A 22,405-nucleotide genomic window follows, 5' to 3' on the forward strand; every position below is an offset into this window, starting at 1 on the left:
CTGGTGAATCCCTTGTTGCATATTTAATTATTTCTACACATTGAGCTTTTAAATGAAATATATGGATGAATTGGAAGTATTAGCAATTTCTATATATGTTACAGGAGGCAGATCTACACAGTGCTGTCAGTGTTTCTTTTAGGTTTTCTCTGATACATTGCCAACTGCTGATGTCTAAAAATTATTTTCTTGAGGACCATCAGGTTGTAAAATGAAGTGTGTGTGAAAGTAACCATTGATTTAGAATGTTAACCTAATGTGGAAACAAAATTTGTAACACCACACTATCAGGTTAAAAAGAAAATAGTGTAATAAAGAAAATACAAAGGCTTTGGCATGGTTTTTACAATCAACAATGGTTAATTTTGATATGTATTTGTGAACAACTGCAAAACACTTAGGTTTAAAACTCTTGCAAGCACTTTTAATTGATTAGGAATGAACTCTAGATGCACAAAATGATTGGACTGTGAACAGTAATACAGCTATATCTAAGAACAATTAACTTTTGCTGGCCAAGAAAGAAACAAATGATTGCATGAAAATGTGTATAAAACATCTATAGAGTATTCTTGTCAAATATAAATGAAATTAACTTTATTATAGAAATCATTCTGAGGATTTCTAGGGAAGACAAATACTTACATTTTGACATAAAACAAATTGGATTATATCGAAGACACACTCTACCTTTTAGCTATCAACTTCTCCTTGAATTTATATCTTACCCTTTTTTGCACATAAACTTCATCTGTTAACAACCTTTGGAAAACCAACAGATATTTCTTACATATATCTAGTTTGTGTTGTTCCATGTTTAATTATATGCAAAGGAATGATACAAACTTGGAACATCGGTCCATAAGCTATGAACAGATGGGTAGAAGTATTCGATATATCTTGATAAAACTCTTAAATCCATGGCAAATCTTGTAGATCATGGTTTCCTTTAAACAACCACATAAGCCAACACAGATCCAAGATCCACCGGCCTGTGTTTTTTTTTTCTTCATTATAACATACAAATGCCCATTTACAAATAATACACCAAAATGAATAAAAGTTTGGATACCAAAATGAAGATTTGTTCCAACTGATGCCGTGCCTTCTGTATGCAAAGGTCCTTGTTTCTAGTCCATTCCCGGGCTCCAATACAGGACACAGTTGCAAAGTGAAGTGCCTCTAACAGCCATTTCTCTTTCTTTCATGAACACTCACTGTTGTATCCACATAGTCACTGACTGAGTGAACACAGTTTCCTTTCTCGATCACACTCTCTCTCTCTTTATTGTAATCGGGGCCAATACTGAGACATGTCAGGTTCACTTCCGGGAACTTGGACGGGAACTGACACTCCAGGGGAAATGAGTCCTATAAATGGATACAGAAACAGCCACATGGGTAGATTCTAAAGATGGAGCACAGCAAGAACACACAGACTTTCTAAAATTCCTAACACTTCACGATGCTTTACATTTAAAAAGTATAAAACCTTTCAACCATTCAAAAGAAAAGCAGACCTTTTGAAACTAGAGGCTGTGTTTATACTTCATGAAACCCAAGTCTCCCTCCCCAACATTTAGAAGTTTCAGTGCAGCCATGTCTGGAAGACATGTGCTATGCCCTCAGCTGGCATCGAGAAGCTAGAAGATGTAAAAGTCTTCCCAAAAGTACCCACATCAAGTTCAGTGGAGTCTTACTGTCCAGCTCTGGCTAAGATATCATCTGAAAACGTAATTTCAGACCTTATCTTCATGCTCGATTTCCGTGATCACATTCACCACCATAAATGATGATTCTTTTGTCTATATGGTGTCAACTCACTAACCTAACTGAATTTCTCTTTTCAATCAGTTTTCTCTCAAGACAAGAGTAGTAAAATGTTCACCATGCTCCTTAATGCAAGGCCAGAAGTTTCTTTCCGAGTCAGTGGTAAGCACACTGTGGGAGATCCGCTGGCCAAAGAGGCCTAGTAGACCCCTCTGCGCAGCTGCAGAGAGCTCACCTGTTGAAGTGGTCCCCGAGGTGCCCATGGGCTGACTATTCATGTGTGTTTGCATGTGTGGAGGGGTGTAGGTATCATAACTCCGCCCATTCACCGAAGGGCTGGTGGGCAGCATGCAGGAGTACGAGGAGGTCTGGCTGGGGACTGGGGGCTGCCAGGAGAAAGAAAAACCTGTGATTACTGGAACCACATCACACAACCCCATCCCAGACTACCTCCTCCCCAGGGCCTGCCTGCAAGCCCGATCATTACTAAGAGCTCTTTGGAATGTACTGGAATTCCATATAATGAATCTAAGCCTGGTTCTTCAGTGGGCAGAAGCAGAGCAAAGCTAATGGTGGGCCAAATTTCTGAGACACAGGAAATTCAAACAAATGTCCAGTTTTGGCAGTCTGCACTCTTTTTACCTCTGCTAGAGTTACTAGCGTGAGAGATCCCCTTGCTCCACAAACCTGGATCTATTTGAGGGTACAATGATCCCTAAATTCTGTAGCTCAACTTTGGGGCAGAGAGCAATAGAACTCTGGAAAGTTTGATGTAGGGAACTTGGGAACCTTTCAGTGATGGACTTGGAGGTTAGAGGGATTTTTATGCTGATGGTGGTGGTGGTGTTTTGTTTTGTTTTGTTTTGTTTTGTTTTTAAGACACAAGCATAATGAAGTCAGGTTAAAGAGGTCAGGAATGTCAGTGAATGTAACTTAAACACAGCCTGAGAATTAATTGTGACTTCTGTGCCCTGATTCAGTCTCATCCATAAAACTGTATTGCTATCGTCTAAGCGTTCAAGATGGAAATGCTGAGAAGATAAACTCCTCTCATAACTAAACAAGAAATATGAAAAGCCAGGATAAACCCCCCCAAGGGGGCTCTCATGGTTGTTCGAGGTCAAAAACCTCACTAGATGAACCAATAGCACCATAATGTCAGCAACAGCTGCTCTGCTCTGCAAATGCTTGACATCCTCAAATCCTCATTCACAAAGACTGACACCCGCCAAAAAAAGGCCAGAGGAAGGAGCCCATTTTTTGCAAGACACAGAGGATTTTGGTCAACAGGATGAAGCCATTGACAGAGAAACTACCCCTCCCCATTCCAAAATTTAAAGAGTAATTTTCTCTGAACAGTAAAATCACAGATTGTTTTTATTTTCCTTGCTTAATGGAGCCATTTACTTTTGTAACTGTACAATCTCTGTAATTTTTAAAAGTCAAAGTCTGAAAAAAATCGAACCCAACATACTTCTTTGTGACTGGAAGCAAGCTTAATATAACTCATCATCTATTTAATCATTTCATTTTGGTTTTCCATGTGCGCACTATGTCACCCTCACAGAAACCTAGATGTTGCTATAATGTATAAAACTGCACAAGATGCTCTGTGGCCTCATTAAAGTCAGAGGATGACTGCTCGTGTCAAGTTCAGAAAGGCAAACAGGCCTGAAGGGCCCTGCCAGAATTTCAGCTTGCATTTGTTTTCTAATTCCTACAACCACTTCTGCTTCCACCCTTACTTCTGGAAAATTCTAGGATGGTGCTAGCAATACCAACAAATGGGCTGTTGGTCCTTCATCTACATCAGTTTGCACTATGGCCAATAGAAACCAGGTGCAATAGACAAGGTGCATGTGACAAAGTGCTCTGAGGTTGTTTATCTACTTCCAATATTGGTCTGAAGATCGGTAGACTTTTATTTTGCCATTATTTCAATTTCAGACTTGGTAAAAAAAAAAAAAAAAAAAAAAAAAAAAAAAAAGTTCAGGAGAGAATAAATAATCTGTGTAACCCCAGAACTGCTTCCAGCAGGGGCTCACGCTGACCAGTCCCATACCATCAGGCATATCTAATGGTCGCACAGGCAGGAGACTTGGGAACACTGATGTAGAAGAGCCATCAGAACCGCCCAGCAAGAATCCCTCAGAAAAATAAATAAATAAACAAAGGTCTACTGTATACGAAGAACCAAGAGCCCTGTACAACTTAGGTTAGAAAATGGCAGCTTAATCTAGGACTTACCCCTAAGGACACAGGCCAGTGTATGAAGAATGCCATCCAGCTTTCTAGGCAGCAAGGATTACCACCGGCCTGTCACATCATCTACAGCTGATACACATTAAATTTCTAGAAAATACTTTCTATTACATTTTTACTTTTAAATATTAAAAGAACTACTCTGCCTATGTTGTTAAATGTACTTCGCTGGATAAAGGAACAGTCTTATTTCTCAGTCTCTTTTTTTTTTTAATTCCTCACTAGCTTCTCACATGGACCAGAAATAATCTTTTCAAATTCTTATGCTTGGTCTTCAAAATGTTTATGCACTAACATAAACACAAAGTTTTTCGATCTTACTACCTTATACTTTATATATTCCAGCATCATTTCTACTTTGTGGTACAAGCTTCACCGGTCCCCAGAACAGAGCTCACTACCCTTCAGCATTATCCAGCTAACAGGATGATAAAAGGCACATTAACTTTACTCAGGATTGAGTGTTTGTTTTTCAAGGGCATGAATCCATCAATCAGTCAATCAATCACCTAAAAGTGATTGGATTGACTGTCTCAGAGTTGACTGGTCAAGCAAATCACTGTCATAAGAAGGACTCCCAAAGGAGTGAATGCAACTGATGGGGTCTGCAAGCCCTAACCCCTTCCTTGCCCTGGCTAGCAGGTGGCCAGCCTCTCTTACTTGCATAGGCAGGTTGTTTGCCATGGTAAAGCTGGGCATGGGTGGCAGAGCACTGTACGTGTTGGTGAGGGCGGTGTCTGTTCGGCCCAACATAGAGCCTGATGTGAAGGAGGAAACTGCAGACAAAGAGAAAAGAGAAAGGAGAGGTGGAAGGTCATTACAGGACAAGGGAGAGTCCAGGGCAAACAGGTTTAGGAACCTTTCTTGGAGGTTGGCATTTCAAGTTACCGGGCGTGGTGGGCTGTGGAATCGGCTGGTAGACACTGGTGCTGAAGCTGCTGCTGATGGGAATGTGACTAGGGGTGTTGCTAGCCTGTCTTCTCTGGTTTCTCAGTTTTTCTTCTCTTCTCCATTTGGCCCTTCGGTTAGAAAACCACACCTGGAAATGTGTGGAAGGGGTTAGGCCTGTGCTTGCCACCGCTCTGCCACAAACAAAAACCCCTCCATTTCCACCCTCCTCTGCCCCAGGAAAAGAGAGTCTTTGCCAACAGACCCTGTTACTAGTTTTATACAGACAAAGCAAAGCATAAGAATCACAATGCGAAAAGCCAACAGGGTCCCGAGGTACCTGTATTCTTGCTTCAGGTAGATCTATTTTGGCTGCTAGTCTTTCCCGGGCAAACACATCTGGATAATGGGTCCTCTCAAACTCTGGAAGAGTAAGTTGGTTTTATAGGTTATGCCAGAACATAAAATATCCAAACACTGGATCAAGCTGGCTTTTGCCACCCATCTCCTCCGAACAATTTCCTTTCCAACAACCTGACAGTGTCTCGACTCTACTTGCAAGAACTTTTGCACCAGAACCAAGTCAAGTTTTCTTTGCAATGACATTGAGGGACTGTCCCCATCTGTGGCCTGAGACGGTCAGATCGTCACTTCCTTTGTCTGTCGAATTTTTAATCTTTTGGTTTACTGGTATGTAAAAGGAAGGAAGAAAATGCACATGCTCATATACACCCTGAAAAGATGTTGAGGGGGGCAAGAGAAAGGAGGTCTTTTCAGTCCCCTACGCAAGTGGCCCTTGCTAACTTTAGCCTTTTGTGCTGTTGGTGTAGCATTTACTCTGACTGAAGGCTTCTCTACTTCGAAATTTTCCCATCACCTTTCTCCAGGGCCTCAATCTGCTCTTGGGTAAAAGATGTTCTGTTTCTTTGCAGCTTCCGCTTCAGCTGAAGTCGCATTTGAGCCTCATCTGAGTCTTCTCCATTGGAACTGATGGAGTTGGTGTTCTCTCCCCCTCCTTCCTGCTGCTGGCAGCCATCTGCAACAAAAAGAATAGGACAATAAGAGAAGTCAGAATGACACAGGACTCGGTACAGTTATAAACTCCAAGGACTGGATAATCTGAATGTCCACAAAGCCTCTCTAAGCGGTAGCCCTCCTTTAAGGACACTGTCACCTGAGTCCTAGTCCTTTATGCTTTTGTCTAGACGAGGCCTGACAATGCTCTCACAAAGTAGCATTTCTCTGAATGACAAAGCAAGCAAAAAAAGTTTCCAGGCAAAACGAATTTTCACTACTGACTGACTCCTCACACTCGGCACCCTTGCCCTGCAGAAAGTATTTACCTAGGGCTGTGTTGGGAAAATAGAGTGATGTGCAAGATTTTAGCTGATCTATAATCAGTAATTCCTACCTAATCAATTAGATGTTGATAGGTTTGTAGAAAATGCTATTAAGAAACCAAACCAAGCTTGTAATCTTTTTAAAAAAATATTTATCTAGTTTTTATTTGAATTCTGCACAGTCAATTTCATTTTAAAGGTTGTGAATTTAGAAGTGCTTGCATTGTTCTGCAGTTTTATTCAACCATTGTGTGAGTGTGTTTCGCCTTGACACCTATTACGAGCACAGCTGTAATTATATCATCACCAAGAACAGGCTATAATTGCTGAAAATGGAATTTTATATTTAGATAAAAGGACTGTCCATTCTTTGTAATGTGTTGCACCAGAGAAAAGTAAGATTTCTTTTAAATTTTTAACGTGTAATTTTAAAAAAGAAATCGTGGAGAGTTCACTAACTAGCTAAATGCGCGATGCTGCAGCTGAGTCCTTGGCATATCGTTTAAGTGGTACATTTTTAATTAGGGCATTTCCACCACTTTTAATGTAATTTCTATCATTAAACAGGGAAAGTTTCATTGTTTTCCTCGGTGGAGAGATGTGCACTGGGGCTAACGGACTCTGGGTGCACCTTGCGGGCAAGGGGGCAGCCTGTGGGAAGGGAAGGACGCAGGCGTTGGCCAGGCTTCCCAGGGTACTTACTGCAGGCTGAGTCTGGGGTCCTGAGGCCTGTGGCCCCCACGGGATACCAACAAGGACTGTCCCCTCCCGGATCCTAGAAACTTGGCCAGTTTGGGGGGAGGGGCCGCCAGGCCTCTGTGGGAATCGACTTGGCCAGGAATATCATTTATAACCAGGAGACAATAGGCAGCGCCTTCAAAGCGTTCAGGGAATTGTGACAGGATCTAGTGGGATCTTTTCAGGAACTTTGAAATGTTTTAAAACCCCAACTTTCTCCCCCATTTAAACAGGCGGATTCATCGGCACTGGCCACCATATGGGCCCTTGGAGATCTATTGAGATGACCACCAACACTTGAATAGCGAGGGGCTGCTTTTCAGCACCACACAATGCCCCGCGAGTAAGGGAAACTATTAAACTCCTGGGGCAGGAGCGTTGGCAAACTTTCGTGGGCAGAATTTTGAGGCCACAATGAGCACGGACAACAAAAGGATTCTCTTGAGGCGTGCAGCGGGCCACATTGTGCTACAAGAAGCCCAGTCAACAGACTTTTCAGCGAAGTGTGTTAACCCCTCTGCTCCGCTATCATTAATCACTGTCCGGAGAGCGGGCGCCTCGGTGCTATTTAGGGCGCTTGGCTGGGGGGGGGAGCGGAGTATGGAGGTGGAGGGTAGGGAGTGGAGGGAGGTTGGGAGGGTAGACGGAGACCAGAGCTGGGGTTGAGGGGGAGGCGGAAGGAGAGAGAGAGAGAGAGAGAGAGAGAGAGAGAGAGAGAGAGAGAGAGAGAGAGAGAAAGGGTAGAGAGGGAAGGGGAAGAATAGTGTGGGGGAGGGGCAGAGAGATGGAGAGCTCCAAAGGGATGATGGCCCAAAAAAGGTATAAGAAGAGACAGAGAGACAAATGTTGAAAGGGAAAAGAGACTGGAGACCGGAGGGTCGACTGAGATGGGAGAAAATGATGCAAAGGAAGAGGAGGTGGGAGCGTGTATGGTAAACAAGCCGCAGGCGTCCTGCCCTACAGCAGATGAGTGGGGGAGGGGAGGGTCGCCTGCTGGAGAAGACGCGCCGAACTCACGTGTTGGGGGCACAAGTGGCTGTACTAATTTGCTGCCCCAGGTCTCTTAAGGACTTTTCAAAGTGCCCCCCACGGGGGAAAATGAGGAGGGCCTGTCCCTTTTCGCTTTTATTGTTGGATTCCACGAAGGAGGGGTTTGGTTTGGTTTGGTTTTGTTTTTTTAAAGTCCCCTGGGTTTACTAGAAAAGTCCATCGGTTGCTGCTTTTGGAAAACACAAACACAATCCGGCCTAGTCACTCGTTGCCTCCACCCAAAAGAAAAGCCCCGGCCCCACCCCTGGCCCTTCTGCAGCGCGTTAGATCTTGCCAATTAAACAAAGCTAAGGGTCTCCCTCCGAAGACGGCTGCAGAAAGCGTTCTCTAGTCTCCTCTGCTTCTTTGACGCCCTCCTCGTTTTGAAACGTAGGGCTTATAGTCATTGCCCTCCAAGCTCAGGCTCTACTCCCCAAGCAGGCACGCGCCAATGATAGAAACCTAAGGCTTGCCCTAGCTTGGGAAGTGACATTTAAGGAGAAAATTAAGTATATGGAAGCAGGAAAACTGCGTTTTAGATTTTTTTTTTTTTAAGTGGAATCGGAGTAAACAAGGAGACAACACTGTAGGATTCACCACCGCTGCACCAAGCCAGGGAGAAACACTGAAAAACTGTTCACTGCTTTAAAGATAACAGATGTTTGCAGTCAGGTGAATGAGTGCTCACTTAGAAAGAGCTGGGTTTTTGTTTTTTTTTTTTTTTTTTTTTTTCCTTTTTTCTTTGGTGACTTTACCTTCCACCCTTAAATCTTTTAAGAAACTAAGAATAGGAGTTAGCTCTCTCTAATTCCCCACACGATGAACTTAAGTGGCAGACAATTAAGATATCTCCTTTAAAAGGCGTCCCCCTCCTAGCGGCGCAAAGAAGGGACCTTCAATGGGCGCCCTGCACCTCCCAGGCTAATCCGAGAAGAGAGTGAAAGCGCCTCCCATTATCCCAGCCCCAGGACCATCTGACGCAGGGGATAGGATTTGCTTCCTGGAAGAAGGAGAGGAGTGAGATAGAGAGGGAGAGAGAGGGAGAGAGGGGAAAACCAGAAAAGAAAGAAGAAAAAAAGAGGACGCTGGGAAATAAAATCATCCCTTAGTTTCTTAGTGTCTTAATCAGTGAGGCGGAAAACAAGCAAGAAAAGATAGCAACGCGGTTGCGGAACCTTTTCAGCTCTGGAGCGCGGATCAAAACATTGAAGCATCTGTTGAAAGCAGCCTGACTAAATCCTATAGAGGGCCTGGGTATTATGGGGGTTGGGGCGAGGGGAGGAGATGAGAAAAAGTGTCTTCGTGATCCCTAAAACCACCAAATCGCTGGAGAATTGGGGCTGGATAGAGTCGTCTGGTTATTGTCAGCCCAAGTCCTCGGGATTTTATTCACTGCCGCGTGGCGCAGATCAGATGGAAACCATATTTGTCTCCCTCAGAGACCTAACCTCGCCTTATGCTTCTGGAAATGGACTCTTTACAACCCAAGACCGGCCTCCTGGGCAGGAAAGTCGGCCGGGGAGGGAGGGGGACCCTCTTAGCACCAAAAGGCCAGAGGAATTCCCAGGGACTGTGGCCTGGAGGGCTGACAACGCCAGACCCCCAGGGTCCCCACGAGCAAGACTCGAAGCTCCTTTCGAGCCGCGTTTCCTGGAGGCGGGGCAGAGAGTCTGCGGGGGAGAGCGCACTTAGGTGGGAGGAAACAAGATGGGTAGTTGAGACACAGAAGGGCACGAAGCTGCATTCCCTGGAACTAGCTGCCTGCGGTTAAAAGTTCCCGGACTAGCGCCACCTCTCGACCCCAGCGGCCACCGCTTTGACTCGCTCTCCTGCTCCCAGGGCTGAAAACCTGCCCTAAGCTTCCTCTGTTGGAAACGACTGCCCTGGACTTTCGTCTAGGCACCCAGAAACAGGCAGGGAGGGGTGTTTGTTCCTTGAGACCCAAACATCAGGGAGGCCCGGGGGTGGGCTAGGTCTGGGCTTCTGGGCCCATTTCCCACCACCTTTGCTCAAGTGGGCGGGGAGGAGGAGAGCGGGACTCCAGAGCGCTGGGGATGGGGAGCAGCTGGACTTCAGGCTTTAGGGCGCCCTGTGGCTGTGCGAGGGGGCATCCCGCACTGTCAAACTTCAGGCCGTGCCAGGCTAACTGTATCCCTTCCCTAGACGGTCTCACTAAAGACGGGAGAGGCCTGGACCAGCGAGCGCGCTGAGCCCCAACTCTCCCGGCTGCGGGCTCGAGGTCACGTGGGCAGGGGTCACCCAAGGGAGTCAGGGACTGCGCTTCGGAGGCCGGCAGTGGCCGGGAGCGGCGGCAGCGCTGGGAAACCAGCGAGGAACGCTTTTCTCCCTATCGTCCCAGTGTCCGTCCTATATTGTTTTCTGCTCTTAAAACTGACATGTCTAATTGGCAATTGGTGCCGAATCGTGTCCAGAGGTCTCTTGTGGAACATTTCTACAGCTGTCTCCTTCAACTAGACGCTTATTCATGTCGCCTTAATGAGAAACAAAACGTTCTCTAATGAGCAATTACAGAGCGACAGGATTGTTCCCATAACAAATTCTAGCTAGTGACAGAAGCATCTTTTGTACCAGATATTTCGCATACTGTTACCGATTTTTCCCTTCTCTAACTCGGCTCTGTGGAGGCGCCCTGCACTCGGGGCCAGTCCAAGAAGCTCGGAGCCTCACAGCAGCCCCTTCGCAGTCCCCCGCGCCGCCCCCAGCCAGGAGCCCCCAGGCTCTGTGGTGCTCCCGGGAGTGAGACGCCACGTCCCATTATCCCCGCATATTATCTCCTTGTCATGCGGACAACAAATACCGATTAATCTTCGGGGTAAACTGTTTCCTGTTCTTGACCAAGTTACCTCGGTGTGAGTGGGAAGGGGAGAGAGCCAACCCACCCACTCCTCTCCCTGCATTCTGCTCACAAACCCTGGCACAGGACGGCACCGTTCCCATCCGTGCCCCCAGCCCCAGAGCCTCTCCCAGGAGCCCAGCACTCAGTTTCCCCACCCCGCTTCTAACCAGTTGCCACCCACAGAGACCAAGAGTGGTGGAACCCGAGGGTGCGGAGGGGCAGGAGGGGACCAGGTAAATGGGTTAAAAAACTGAAGTTGTTAAGCTTGAGGGAGGGGACTGGAAGTCTTCAGATCACCCTCTCCTGCCACCTGACCTACTCAGAGTCACGCAGTTTGTCAGTTACTTCAAAGGCAGGCGATACACGTAAGTGCGCCCAGCAGTCTGCCCGCCTGTGAGCTTGCCACCCTGGCTCTGCAAACGCCCTCTGCTGCATTTTAATGTCAGATTTGAATAAGGCAGCACCAGGCTGGACCTTACACACACACAACCCACTTCCTACAACTCCTGACATACAAAACCCTCCCAGTCGACAAGGTGGTTTTACATGGACCGGTTACCCAGAGTGTGAGTTGGGGTACCCAAGCCTTCCAGGGTAGTGCTCCCTTATATCTCCAAGGCACTGGGAGCCCAGAGGAGGGAAACATTTCAGGAAGACGGCTGTTTTACCTTGCGTGGGTTGCCCTGGTACTGAAGTCCCGGGATACCAACCAGGCCGGGTGCCCCAGCTTCCGGTCTGCCCGTTTAACATCCTTAGTTTATCATACATGCCGTCTGCGCCCATCTGTTGCTTTTCGCTAGCCAGGTTGCGAAGAACTCTGTTTATTGATGACACCTGCAAATCAAACCAAATGGTAGAGTCTCCAAAAGACACACCTCAGATGCCCATTTCAGCTCTCCCAAGTGTGAAAAAGAATGGCATGCAAAAGCTCCTAGCCACCCTGGCATAGTCCGTGGGTTTGTAGCTATGGAAAGAATGACAGCTATCATTTCCTTCTGGAAACGAAGCTGGGTAAAAAGGAGGGAGCAGCCCTTCGCCCCTCTGTACAGATCACTGATGATCGCTCACCCTCACCGGGCTTGCTCAGCTTTGTTCAAAGACTCCCTGATAAGACATTACAGCTTAGCTTGGAGATTTAACTTTATTGCAGAGAAATGGACGCACGTTGCCTGAAAGGAGCTTCAGGCAGGTGCTTGGGGCGGGGGCGGGGGGGGGGAGGGGGAGGAAGGGGGGGGAGGAATCTCATTTTTATTTGCCTCCTTGATTCAAGTACCCTTCCCCAGTTCCTCCAACCCCTGGCTTGGAGTACACAAATGAAGTGAACAAGTCCCTACACTTGACTCCCATTTTTTTTTTTTCCCAGATGGTCAAAAAGTCAAAGCCCGCCTCTCCATAGCCCCCAGGTACTTTGGAGAACGGTGCAAATCGGGGAAGAGAGGGAGAGGGCAAGACGCTGGGAGGGGGATGAGTGGGATTCGAAGGTGCCGAAGGTGCGGAGAGAGCGGGGAGACTTGGGGGGGGAAGGGAGGGAGACGTTCACAGTGCACTTACACTGGGTATGTTGTCGTTGGTACAGACCCCCTCCGATAATAATCTGTCTCGGATTTCCCAAGCAAAGATGGACGGGCACTCTCGTTTATACTGGGCTATTTTGCTTACAACTTCCGGAGTGGCCACGCGGGGCTTACTCCCTCCGATCGCCCGGGGCCTGATGGAGCCAGTCTCGTAATACCTGCCCAGAATTTTACTCACACATCCGTTGGACACCTGCATAGGGGAAGTGGACAGAAAACCACATTATTAATAATTTCAAGACAAAAATAAAATTGTTTAAGTATGCATTAAACAATGACAAGCTTACGTTTTCATTGTCCAGCACTTGGACTTTTGCATCTGCATGGGTCTATAACACAAAAATATACCTTCAATGGTACGAGAACTTACTAGAGAGAGCTTTTTTTTTCTTAAAATTACATTTGTAGCCCTAAAACTACAAATAGGGTGATACTTTCAAACACTGTGAGTTTTTTTTTTTTCTAAAAAAAAGCTTTAAAAACTATTTTCCTAAACACTGCGTGAAGGAAGATGCATCAAAATGAGGTCAGGTTAATAGTTTTTGTGCTGATCTTGTTTAAAGTAGTATTAGGTTGTAAAGAACAAAGGGAAAAATAATTGAACTTTTATATTTTCCCTTAAAATTTTGCCCAGTTAAGCAAATGTGAATTAGAGGAATGAATGAATAGCATTTGCCTTCTAAAATCCATATACATTCTTCGTAAGTATGAAGAACTCAAACAAATCTCCAAAGTCTGAGGTTAGCACGGGATGGGGAGAGGAGAATGAGATTGTCCCAATTTATATAACTCAGCTCATTACAGTTTAGATACACTATTACCAGAATGAATGTCTTTACCACATGAAAAGATATATTTTTTTAAAATTCGCGCACATTCTTTTTCTTACACAGATGAATTATCTTCCGTAACTGACTGAGGGTGAAAAAGACAGGGACCATGGTGGAAGGAAATGGGAGAGCCGGAAGGTAGGGAAGTTGGTGGGGATGGAGTCGGTGTTGGGGGAGGTCCGTAATTAGTGGCTTTTACAGTAAGAAATGAAGAGAGGACGCTTAGAGTGGGGGGGCCTCAGGTGGGGGCGGGGTGAGGGCGGCGAGTGGGGCAGCCACGGGAGGATCACCTGCAGAATTCGGGAAATGTCGCACGGCCGGGCCCCGCTGTGGGCGAGCTCTACGATCTTCTGCCGGGTGGAGTCCGGCAGCGGCCGCCCGTTGACAAAAACGCCACCAAGCTGATTCACTCCGCTGTGACCTGAAGGGAAGGAGGAGGAGAGGAGAGCCAAAGAGTAGAAGGAAGAGAAGGAGAGGAGGAAGAGAAGAAGGAGAAGAAGAAGAGGAGGAGGAGGAGGAGGAGGAGGAGGAGGAGGAGGAGGAGAAGAAGAAGAAGAAGAAGAAGAAGAAGAAGAAGAAGAAGAAGAAGAAGAAGAAGAAGAAGAAGAAGAAGAAGAAAAGGAGAAGGAAAGAAAAGACCACAATGCAACCTCAGCTCCCTGCCAACCTGTGAGAACCTCAGCAATCAGGTCCTGATTTAAAACAAAAACAAACAAAAAACCAAAACAAAAACCAAAACTCTAACAACAGAACGGCCAGCCACGCAGGCACTGGGCAGCCTGGTCTCAAATACAGACTGACCCTGCCCCTTGAACTGTTGTCAGACGGGGGAAGACACAGCCACCCAGCGCCAGCAGCACCCCAACAATTCTCTGAGCTCATCGCCTTCCTCAGAACCCCTTCAGCCTTCCTAGGACCCCACCAGGGGCAAACCACAAGCTCTTAAAGTCTCCTCCCTACATCACCTCTGCGGGTCACCCCAGAGTCCACACAGAAGTCTCTGCAGTGTTGGACCGGCCCTGCAGATCCTGAGCTCGGCAACAGCTCGGCAGAACGTTTTCAAACCTGAGCGTTTGTGATTTAACTCTGGCAGAGGCGCCCAGCACGTAACACCGTGTGTGTGTGTGTGTGTGTGTGTGTGTGTAAGGAGAATAGAAAGGAACCAAAAAGACAAATCTGTAGCTAGTGAGCCCCGATCCGTGCCTCCACAGCAGGCATAGGGTTGGAACCCCTCCATCCACGCGGTGGCCTGCCTGCCCCAAGTGGTCCGCAGAGCCTGGACTCTTCACACCCGCCACCGCTCGCTTTTACTTCCGCTGCTGAACTCCGCCCTCCCGCTCAGCCAAGGACACAAATATTAACAGAGACCCGAACCAGAGAAAGAGCAAGACCACATCACACGGTCGCCCGTCCTCCCTTCAACTCCTGCCTCTCACAACCTCATCCCATTGTCTGGTCTTCGAGACTAGGGCGAGGGAAGGCGCGCCTCCCTGAATCATCCCGCTCGGAAACCACAGTAATACAGATAAAGCCAGTCAGTCCCCTCTCTCCGCTTCCTCAGACATCTCCAACCTGCAGCCCCGTCTCTAGACAGAAGCCCTCTCTGGAGATGTGGCTCTCAGCTCCTCTCTTCTCTCCTCTCTCTTCTCCTCTCTTCTCCTTGGAGCCTCCTGATAAATTGACTCCAGGAGCCTGTGCTCCTTAGCAATAAATAAGCTCCAAATATAGACGAGGGGGGAAATATGATGAGCCTCTCTGACATTTGTCTTTAAAATAAAACTAGCTGCACGTCAAGTTTGAGCTTAATTTCTGGAAATAGGCGGAAGTCGCTCCGGATCATGCATGGAAGGCTAATTGAAAAGATCAGTCGGGGCGCTTGTGGCAGCCTTGTCACTTTGTGACAGTGCTCCGCTCCGGGAAATTGCATCGTCACGACAAACGGGACCGTGATAAAACGACCCTTTCCGTCCCTATTTGTAGATCACTCAGACGAGAATGAACTGCACTCATCTTCCCTTCGAGGGGAGCTGCGGTCTTCAGGGTAGCCCGAGGCTTGGGGCTGGAGGGGGGTTAGGGCTCACCGAGGGGGGGCGGGGCCTCAATTCGATGAGAAGTGACAGGCGTTTAGGGATCTGGGCTCCGACCGGCCCGGGCCACTGCGAGAGGGGACATTGCACATTGCAGGAGACAGTCACTTCTACAACAGGGCAACCAGGCCTACCCCGGGCTTCCGGTTGCTCCTAAATTCTCTTGATCGTCTACCTTGGCTTTTTAAATCTCATCTACCAAGCAGGTACGGAGGACCTTCTCTAAGCAAAAGAAATCTTCCCAGAGGAAAAATAAATGAATAAATAAATAAATAGAAAGAAAGAAAGAAAGAAAGAAAGAAGAGAAAGGCCATCCCAGAGAAACCAAAAGAAAACTCCCCAAGCCAAGCCAGGGGTGATTCCCAGTCTGCAGATGCTAGGGCGCACAAGGCCTCTAGGCCCTTCCGTATCCCCTATTGCCAAAACACCGTGCCCGCCACCCCCACCGCTGCAGCCTGCGTGCGCTGGTCTGAGAGACACGAGGCCGGGGCGCCTCTGCCAGCATCGAAATGGCAGCGAGGAAACATTGCTCTAAATTCCCCTTTAGAGGTTAAGCCTCAATCATTGTGTCCCTTCCCCAGGGACTGCTGCCGTTCTCGCCCAGTGGCGATGATTATGCGCCCAGAATTCGACCGCAAAGCTTCTAATACGAAAACATATGGTGTCAATTTGGAGCCTCCGCGCCTCGCGCACACCCGGGAACCAGCGGCACAAAGCCTACAGGCCAACCCGCGACCCGGGCCCCTGTGGGCCTGCCAGCCAGGCCATACCCGAGCGGCAAACGCTCGCCCCACCACTGAGAGCCTCCTCGGCCCACCTGAAAAAAGAAAACCCAAGGCCAGGGAGTCTGAGCTCCGCGGTATAGGCCTGACAGGTTCGGCACAAATGCAGCTGCAAAGCTCACACCTCTGCCCCCTTCCCTGAGCCTGGCGCGATCCTGTGGCCTCAACAGTGCAGCCAGCTGCTCCAGAACACCGATCCCGGACTCCTGAGCCTGTACATTTCCACAAAGACAGGTTTCTAGAAGACCTAGGCCTTTCCACGCTCCAGAGCATAGCTGCAGCCTTAATTAAGCCTGCCTATGTTCCTCACCCTTAACCGGGCCTAGCCTCGCTGGCAACCAGGACTGACTTTTAGGCTTAACTCTATCACATACCAGCAGCCATTGGCTGAGCAGAAAGGTTGGGGGGCCCAATGGACCTGGGCAAAGGTAAGAAGAGAGGTACAAAGGCTTTGGAATCCAAGGCACCGAACGAGCCGGGATCAACCAGGGCCACGCTGTTGCACTCGCTAGAGCGAGGGTTCTCATTCCTGACCCGCACAGCCTGCACCCTCTTCCCAGACCCAGTAAAGATGCTTTTCTGCACCGTGGGTGTGCACTTCCCCACCAGGGTAGAGCCCCTGCATGTCCACTCCCCTTCCCCTTCTGGGCCTGTAGCTGGGGTGAGGAGGGGAGGGGCTGGCCTGAGATTGACTAGGGGAGAGAAGGCCCCCACCCCACCCCTCGGGGTCGGAGGAGACGTTCAGTCTTGGCCAAGCCCAAAGGGGGCCTCCCTCTCTTCTCAGGGGAAGCCTTCGCCCCGCCCTGCTCGGCCCAGCCCCTCTCTCTGGGGTCAGAGCCCGGGCAGGGGCGGGGAGGAGGTATGAGTTACAGGATTTGGGGGGGGGGGATGGGGTTTCTCCACTGCAGCTTCAAAAACTCGGGCGAGTAGTTTTGAAGGGCCCCAGACCCTGCCCTTCTGGAGCACAGCAGAGCGAACGCCTCCCGGCCCTCACTCGCGGGCTACTTGGCTCTCTCTTCACTCTCGGGCTGCCGGGATAGATTCCCCAGGCCTCCTCCTTCCTGCCCAGTGGCTTGGACTCCTCTGGGCCCAAGACTGGTGCGCTCCCCTAACCCACCGGCCCTGTCCGCAAGCCTCCAGCCCAAACGTCCAGCGAAAGATCTGAGACACTTACTGTTCTGCATGCTGGCTCTGGTTGGCGGCCTCCGGCTCCCACGGGGCTCGAATATGGGGCTCTGATAGCAAGAAAATTGGAGTTAATCCCGGGCTTTGCACAGGTAGGCCTACTGAGGAAGCCCTGGTGCAAGGACCGGAGAATCCTCCTTTCCTTAGAAACTGAGCTACTCAGCCGCTTAGGGCCATCTGAGGGTCACCTGGCCTTGCCCTCCTGTGCATGCAAAATGTACTTTGATGAGCTGCGAGTAAAATAATATAACATTCACAAGCAGTTTCCCCAAATTATTTACTAGTTGGCCTTTTCATCGGAAGAAACGATGGTCCAGTTTTGTTTTCCCACCTGAAACTAGGGTTTTTGAAAACCCTTTCAGGTTTTGAAGCCCAAAACAGCACGACAGAACTTGCCTGAAAACTGGGATATACGTCCACTCTTAGAATAGAAGGTCTCACACATCTGCTCGTCCCTAGTTAAAGTCTTCTGCCTAAGACAAAACAGAGGGAGAGAAAGGTATGTCCAAAGGGCCCCAACAAATACATTGGCTGGTTGGCTGAGGCCGGCTCAACCCGAAGTGATCCTTCTCCCTAGGAACGCCAAACCCACTCCACACTTCCAGCGGCCTCTGCCACAGAAATCCACATCCCCTGGAAAATGCTGCTTTGTCTATAGAAGCGTGGGGGATCTAGAGTTGGGCCTTACTTTGGGAAACTAATAAGAGCCAGGGAAAGGAGGAGTCTTAAACCAAAACAGCAGAGAGAAGGGGAGAAAGAGAGATGGGGAAGGTGGCGAACACCTGACCTCAGGAGTGGAGAAGCTAAGCTCTCCGTGGTGTCTGAGGACTCAGGTTAGTAAGTCTGGGGGAGCTTCAGACCGAGCTCTCTCCCTTCCTGAGGCATTCAGGCACCCCGCTTGTCCAAAGACCCTTGGAACTAAGTTCTTTGGTTACTTCTTTATCCGTAACCACCCCCCACAACACACAACACACACACACACACACACACACACACACACACACACACGGCTTTCCAGTCAGACCTCCAAAATCTCAGCTCTTTCGGGACAGAGCAAGTGATGAGCCCAACTTTTTACCTTAAACCTTATTTATTGTAATTAACTTTGCTTTTAGTGTTTAGGTCCTCCTCTCTTCCTGTGCTGTGACACACGCTGCCTACCTCGCCTCACGGCTTTGAAAAGTACAAGCAGGAGGAGGTAAGCACGGGCAACAGAGTCTACAGACACCAAACAATGGCTTCTATTCTGTGGCAATCCCCAAACCCAAGACTCTCAAAGCAGCAACACCAGGTCCAAGCGAAGGAACCAACAACTCTCCAACTCACAGAGAGAGAGAAGAGGGACTCTTCTCACTTAAGTCCTGACTCACCACAGCTCTCTTCGACGCTTTCAGTACGCCCACCCACCCTCCCTGCCATCCTTCCCTCAGAAAGGGGGTTCGTGAAAGAAAGATGGAGAAAATAGTAAAGTAATTTCTTGTTATAAATATCTGGAGGTAATTGTGTTACTGGTGTGAGTTGTTAGGGGCTGTAAAAAGATACAAGGGCACCGTGGGGAGCTCAATTGGAAAGGGAGAGTTACAATAAAGAGCCCATTCAAGAGGTTTGCCAGGAAAAAATGGGGGGTGGTGGTAAAATAATGAAATAGTCACAGCATCATTTTTGTTTTACTTTTTAAAGAAATCATTCTTTTTCCCTGTTTTGGCTGTGATGTTGATTAATTTTGCCACCCTGCAAAGAATACCAAGAAATGCTGTTTTCTCTTCAAGACCTTTTGTGATCTAACTTTAAAATAACTGAGAGGCAGCTTAAATCCAAAAACAAAAAAAAAAGTACAAAGTGAGGACTTTTTCTCAGTGCCTGATTATGATTGGACATAGCAGAGAGTTAGATGCTTCGGTGAAGTTGGTCCCTTAAAGCCTCCCTTCTGTCTGTAGATCAGTCCCTGAATCTATGATCGTGTCATGAACAGAAACCACACTCAGAACAAAATGTCCACTCAACCTATATATAAGACTCAAGCTGCAAAAGACAGGACTCAAGCTGCAATAGGTAGCAGGTGCATAGAGGAAGGGGGTGTGGAAGTCAGCTTGGAACAGTAAAACTTCCAGAGCTCCTCTCTAGCCACATTTTACACAGCCTAATGTCACATCCCAGCCGGGACCTCCGTGATGCCATTTTAGAAAATTGTCTAGCTGATCCTAGTAAGAGCTAGCTGATTACTTTCCCAAGCAACTGGGAAGGTGATAGCCCTCCGGGTTCCGGTTTTGCTCGGTTCCCACCCTCCTCTCCTCTAAGAAGCTATCTAATTACCTAAGTAATCGTTAATACTCGATGCAAAAGCACTCTGGGAAGCAGGGCTCAGCCTGCACCCGGAAGCAGTCCTGTTCGTGGAGAAGCTAGACCCCTCCGCCTCAGCTCAAACCCCCAGCCCGGGCTAGGGCTTTGTATCGCCTTGGAGAGGCCAAAGACGTGCATCAGGAATGAAGGAGTCTCCAGAAATCTCCACCGCCACAAGGTGGAGGTCCACAAGCCCCCTGGACCTCTGCCTCCCGACTCCCTGACCTGAACACCAGCCGGAGCTCTCGAACTAGGCTCTTGTTTTAATTATTTAAATTTCAAAATCCACCCTCACATTCCTTAGCTCAAGGGTTCGGAGAAACTTGGTTTCTCCCCTCCTAGAAATTAGCAATTAGGATGACAAAGTTTACCCTGCAGGGCCAAAATGATAACAACTCATCAACTGCCTTCAAAAACATGCAAAGATCACCAGTAACCCCCTCCCCCTGTCAGTGGCAACGGCTATTCTTTCTCTTTGATAAACTTGCTAGGTTTTCAAGCATTTTAGCTTTCCATCTGACTTTCTGCTCCTATACCCTCCTCAACCCTTCTCAAGTTCGAGTTTAACATCCAAAATGGAGAGAGAGAGAGAGAAAGAGAGAGAGAGAGAACGTTTACTTTGTTTTTAAACTTTCCAGAAAGCTCATTAATGAAAGGCCAGGTTTTTTTAAGCACTCGAAAAAGAAAGCATTTCCACTTGAAATTCAACTCCATTTCCCTCAATTACACTTGCTAAAATTCGAGGCTATTGTGGGGCAGGGAGACTGAGGAAATCTGCCCCGGGAAAGAGGCAACAACTTTCTGAACTTTGAAAAGCCACTTTTCCTCCTGGGGTCTTAGAATCCAAAAGCTCTCGAATTACTCAGACTAATTAGCTGGGAGAGGACGTGATCCGACGAGAGAGAAAGCCAATGCTTTTATATAGATTTTTTTTTCCTTCTTCTTCAGGCCACACAAAGAAAAAAAAAAAAAAAGAAAAAAAGAAAATCAGTACACTCGAAAAGGGGGTAGCAAACCACCTTTCCAATCCAGTTCGAAAACTTGTTGGAACGGCAAGACCGGGTACAGCTTGGTCAATGGGAGACGTGGAGAGAGCCGGAGGTGGGAGTCTACAAGGACTGGGGCGACCCCAACTTTCCCAAGAGAAGAGCTGGAGGAAGCCGGGAGAGCCGGGGCGGTCGTTCCCGAGCCGGGGCTCCGCGCTGGAGCGCGAGGCTGGAGGCGAGGGCCCTGGGGCTGGCTGGAAGGGGGCAGTCCCGGGCATAGGCTGAAGCGGGGCTCCCTCGGAGGGCGCAGCCGACCGCCTCGGCCTAGCGGCCTCCTCCGCAGCCCGCGCGCTCGCCCCGGCTTTCCCGGCGGCTGCGGCGCCCGCGGGGTCGGCTGGGGACCGGCGGGAGGCGCGCTGAGCCCTCGGGCGCTGGAGCTCGGCGCCAGGGGAGGGTCTCGCACAAAGCCCCCGGGCGCTGGCGGGAGGGAGGCGGAGCGGAGAGGGCCGGCCGGGTCGGGGAGAGCTCTCGGAGCGCCGGTCTCGGCCCCGGCCGGACAAAAGCATCGCCGCGGGCGGCTGCTCCCCCACGTCCTTCCCTCCGCGCCGGCCGCGAGCTCTCCCCGCGGGCGCTGCGGCCGCGCTCCGGCGCCGGCTCCGCTCTCCCAGGGCTCCGGCCGCCGCGCCGGCGCGGACGCTCCGCCAGCCCAGCCCGGCTCAGCGCCGCTCGCGGTTCCCGGGCCCGTCGCCCTCCGGCGCGGGGCCGTCGCTGGGAGGAGAAAGTTTGGGCTCCGGGCGTGCAAACTTCTCCTCCCCGGATCCTCGACTCTCCCGGCGTGGCGGCGGGGGGGTGGGTGGGGGTGGGTGGGGAGGGGACCGGCGAGAGGGGAGGAAAAGGGGAAGAGAGGGGGAGACGACCTGCCGGGATGAACTGAAAAATGGAAAGAAATCGAGAAGAAAGAAGCGGACTCACCTTTAAGAGGCATCCTGTCTCCTCTCTCTCTCTTTCTCTCTCTCTCTCTCTCGCTCTCTCTCTCTCGTCGTTGCCCAAAGCTCCTGTCAAGAGTTTTGTTTGGTTGTTTTTTTTTTTTTTTTTTTTTGGTTTTTTTTTTTTTGGTTTTGTTGCTTTTGGCTTTGTTTGTTTGTTTTCTTTCTTTCTTTCTCCCCCCTCCCTGTTGTTGCTTAAAGACCACAACGGTTTGAAATGACGGTGTTTTTTTAGAAGAGTTGCTCGTGAGGAGTTTTCTCCGCGGACGCTGGCGGCTCGGTGTGTGAGAGCAATTCTCAGATCCCTGGGAAGGAGACAGAGATTGACAATAAAATGGGCTGTCAGCGGCTGGAGGGCGAGAGAGGCGAGAGAGGAGAGAGAGACAGAGAGAGAGAGAGAGAGAGAGAGAGAGAGAGAGAGAGAGAGAGAGCAAGAGGCAAGAGAGAGAGAGAGTGTGGGTAAGGGAAGTGGCTGCAGCCAGCACACCTATGCTGATTGGTGATGGCTCAAGTGTGTTAATGTGTGTGTGCCGGCGCCCGGCCTCGCCTCCACCGCTCCTCACTGGCCCATTAGCGAAGCCTGACCTCTGTCATCATCCTCCAGCAAAACACTTCCTCCTGCGCCTGAACCAGAGCGGGAAATGAGGCCGAGGCACGGTTCGCTTTTCAAACCCACTAATCACTCCGCAACATGCAAATGCACCGCTCGCTCCCACACAAAATATTGCTTTATGCAAAGCAGCGCCGGGGC

At 49.1% G+C, this 22,405-nt stretch overlaps 1 protein-coding gene across 4 annotated transcripts; it reads right to left on the reverse strand.

The window, feature by feature from the left end:
- Positions 1 to 340: 340 nt before the first annotated feature.
- Positions 341 to 22,135, reverse strand: Pax6 (paired box 6). 4 transcript variants are annotated; one of them, XM_021654339.2, is made up of 13 exons: positions 21,641 to 22,135; positions 17,739 to 17,815; positions 17,332 to 17,392; positions 13,579 to 13,709; positions 12,746 to 12,787; positions 12,436 to 12,651; positions 11,553 to 11,718; positions 5,798 to 5,956; positions 5,261 to 5,343; positions 4,921 to 5,071; positions 4,693 to 4,808; positions 2,006 to 2,156; positions 341 to 1,371 (listed from the first exon to the last, which is right to left on the reverse strand). In XM_021654339.2, exons 3-13 carry the CDS (start codon positions 17,339 to 17,341, stop codon positions 1,286 to 1,288), a joined length of 1,311 nt encoding a protein of 436 aa, XP_021510014.1. In that variant the 5' UTR covers positions 17,342 to 17,392; positions 17,739 to 17,815; positions 21,641 to 22,135; the 3' UTR covers positions 341 to 1,285. The 4 variants fall into 4 exon arrangements, with proteins under 4 accessions (XP_021510014.1, XP_060228187.1, XP_060228185.1 ...); XM_060372204.1 differs by lacking the exon at positions 2,006 to 2,156; XM_060372202.1 differs by lacking the exon at positions 12,746 to 12,787 and having other exon boundaries at positions 21,641 to 22,134.
- Between the last annotated feature and the right edge of the window lie 270 nt (positions 22,136 to 22,405).

This window comes from Meriones unguiculatus, chromosome 18 (genome assembly GCF_030254825.1).
Source record: "Meriones unguiculatus strain TT.TT164.6M chromosome 18, Bangor_MerUng_6.1, whole genome shotgun sequence".
Taxonomy (NCBI): Eukaryota; Metazoa; Chordata; class Mammalia; order Rodentia; family Muridae; genus Meriones; species Meriones unguiculatus.

What these genes read in the sequence shown, in the direction of transcription:
- Pax6 (XM_021654339.2), bottom strand. An exon ending in ACCAGGGCAACCCACGCAAG is followed by an intron (nt 5,957 to 11,552) that starts GTAAAACAGCCG and finishes TTTTTGTTGCAG; the next exon opens with ATGGCTGCCAGCAGCAGGAA. An exon ending in CAAACAACCTGCCTATGCAA is followed by an intron (nt 2,157 to 4,692) that starts GTAAGAGAGGCT and finishes TTCTCCTGGCAG; the next exon opens with CCCCCAGTCCCCAGCCAGAC.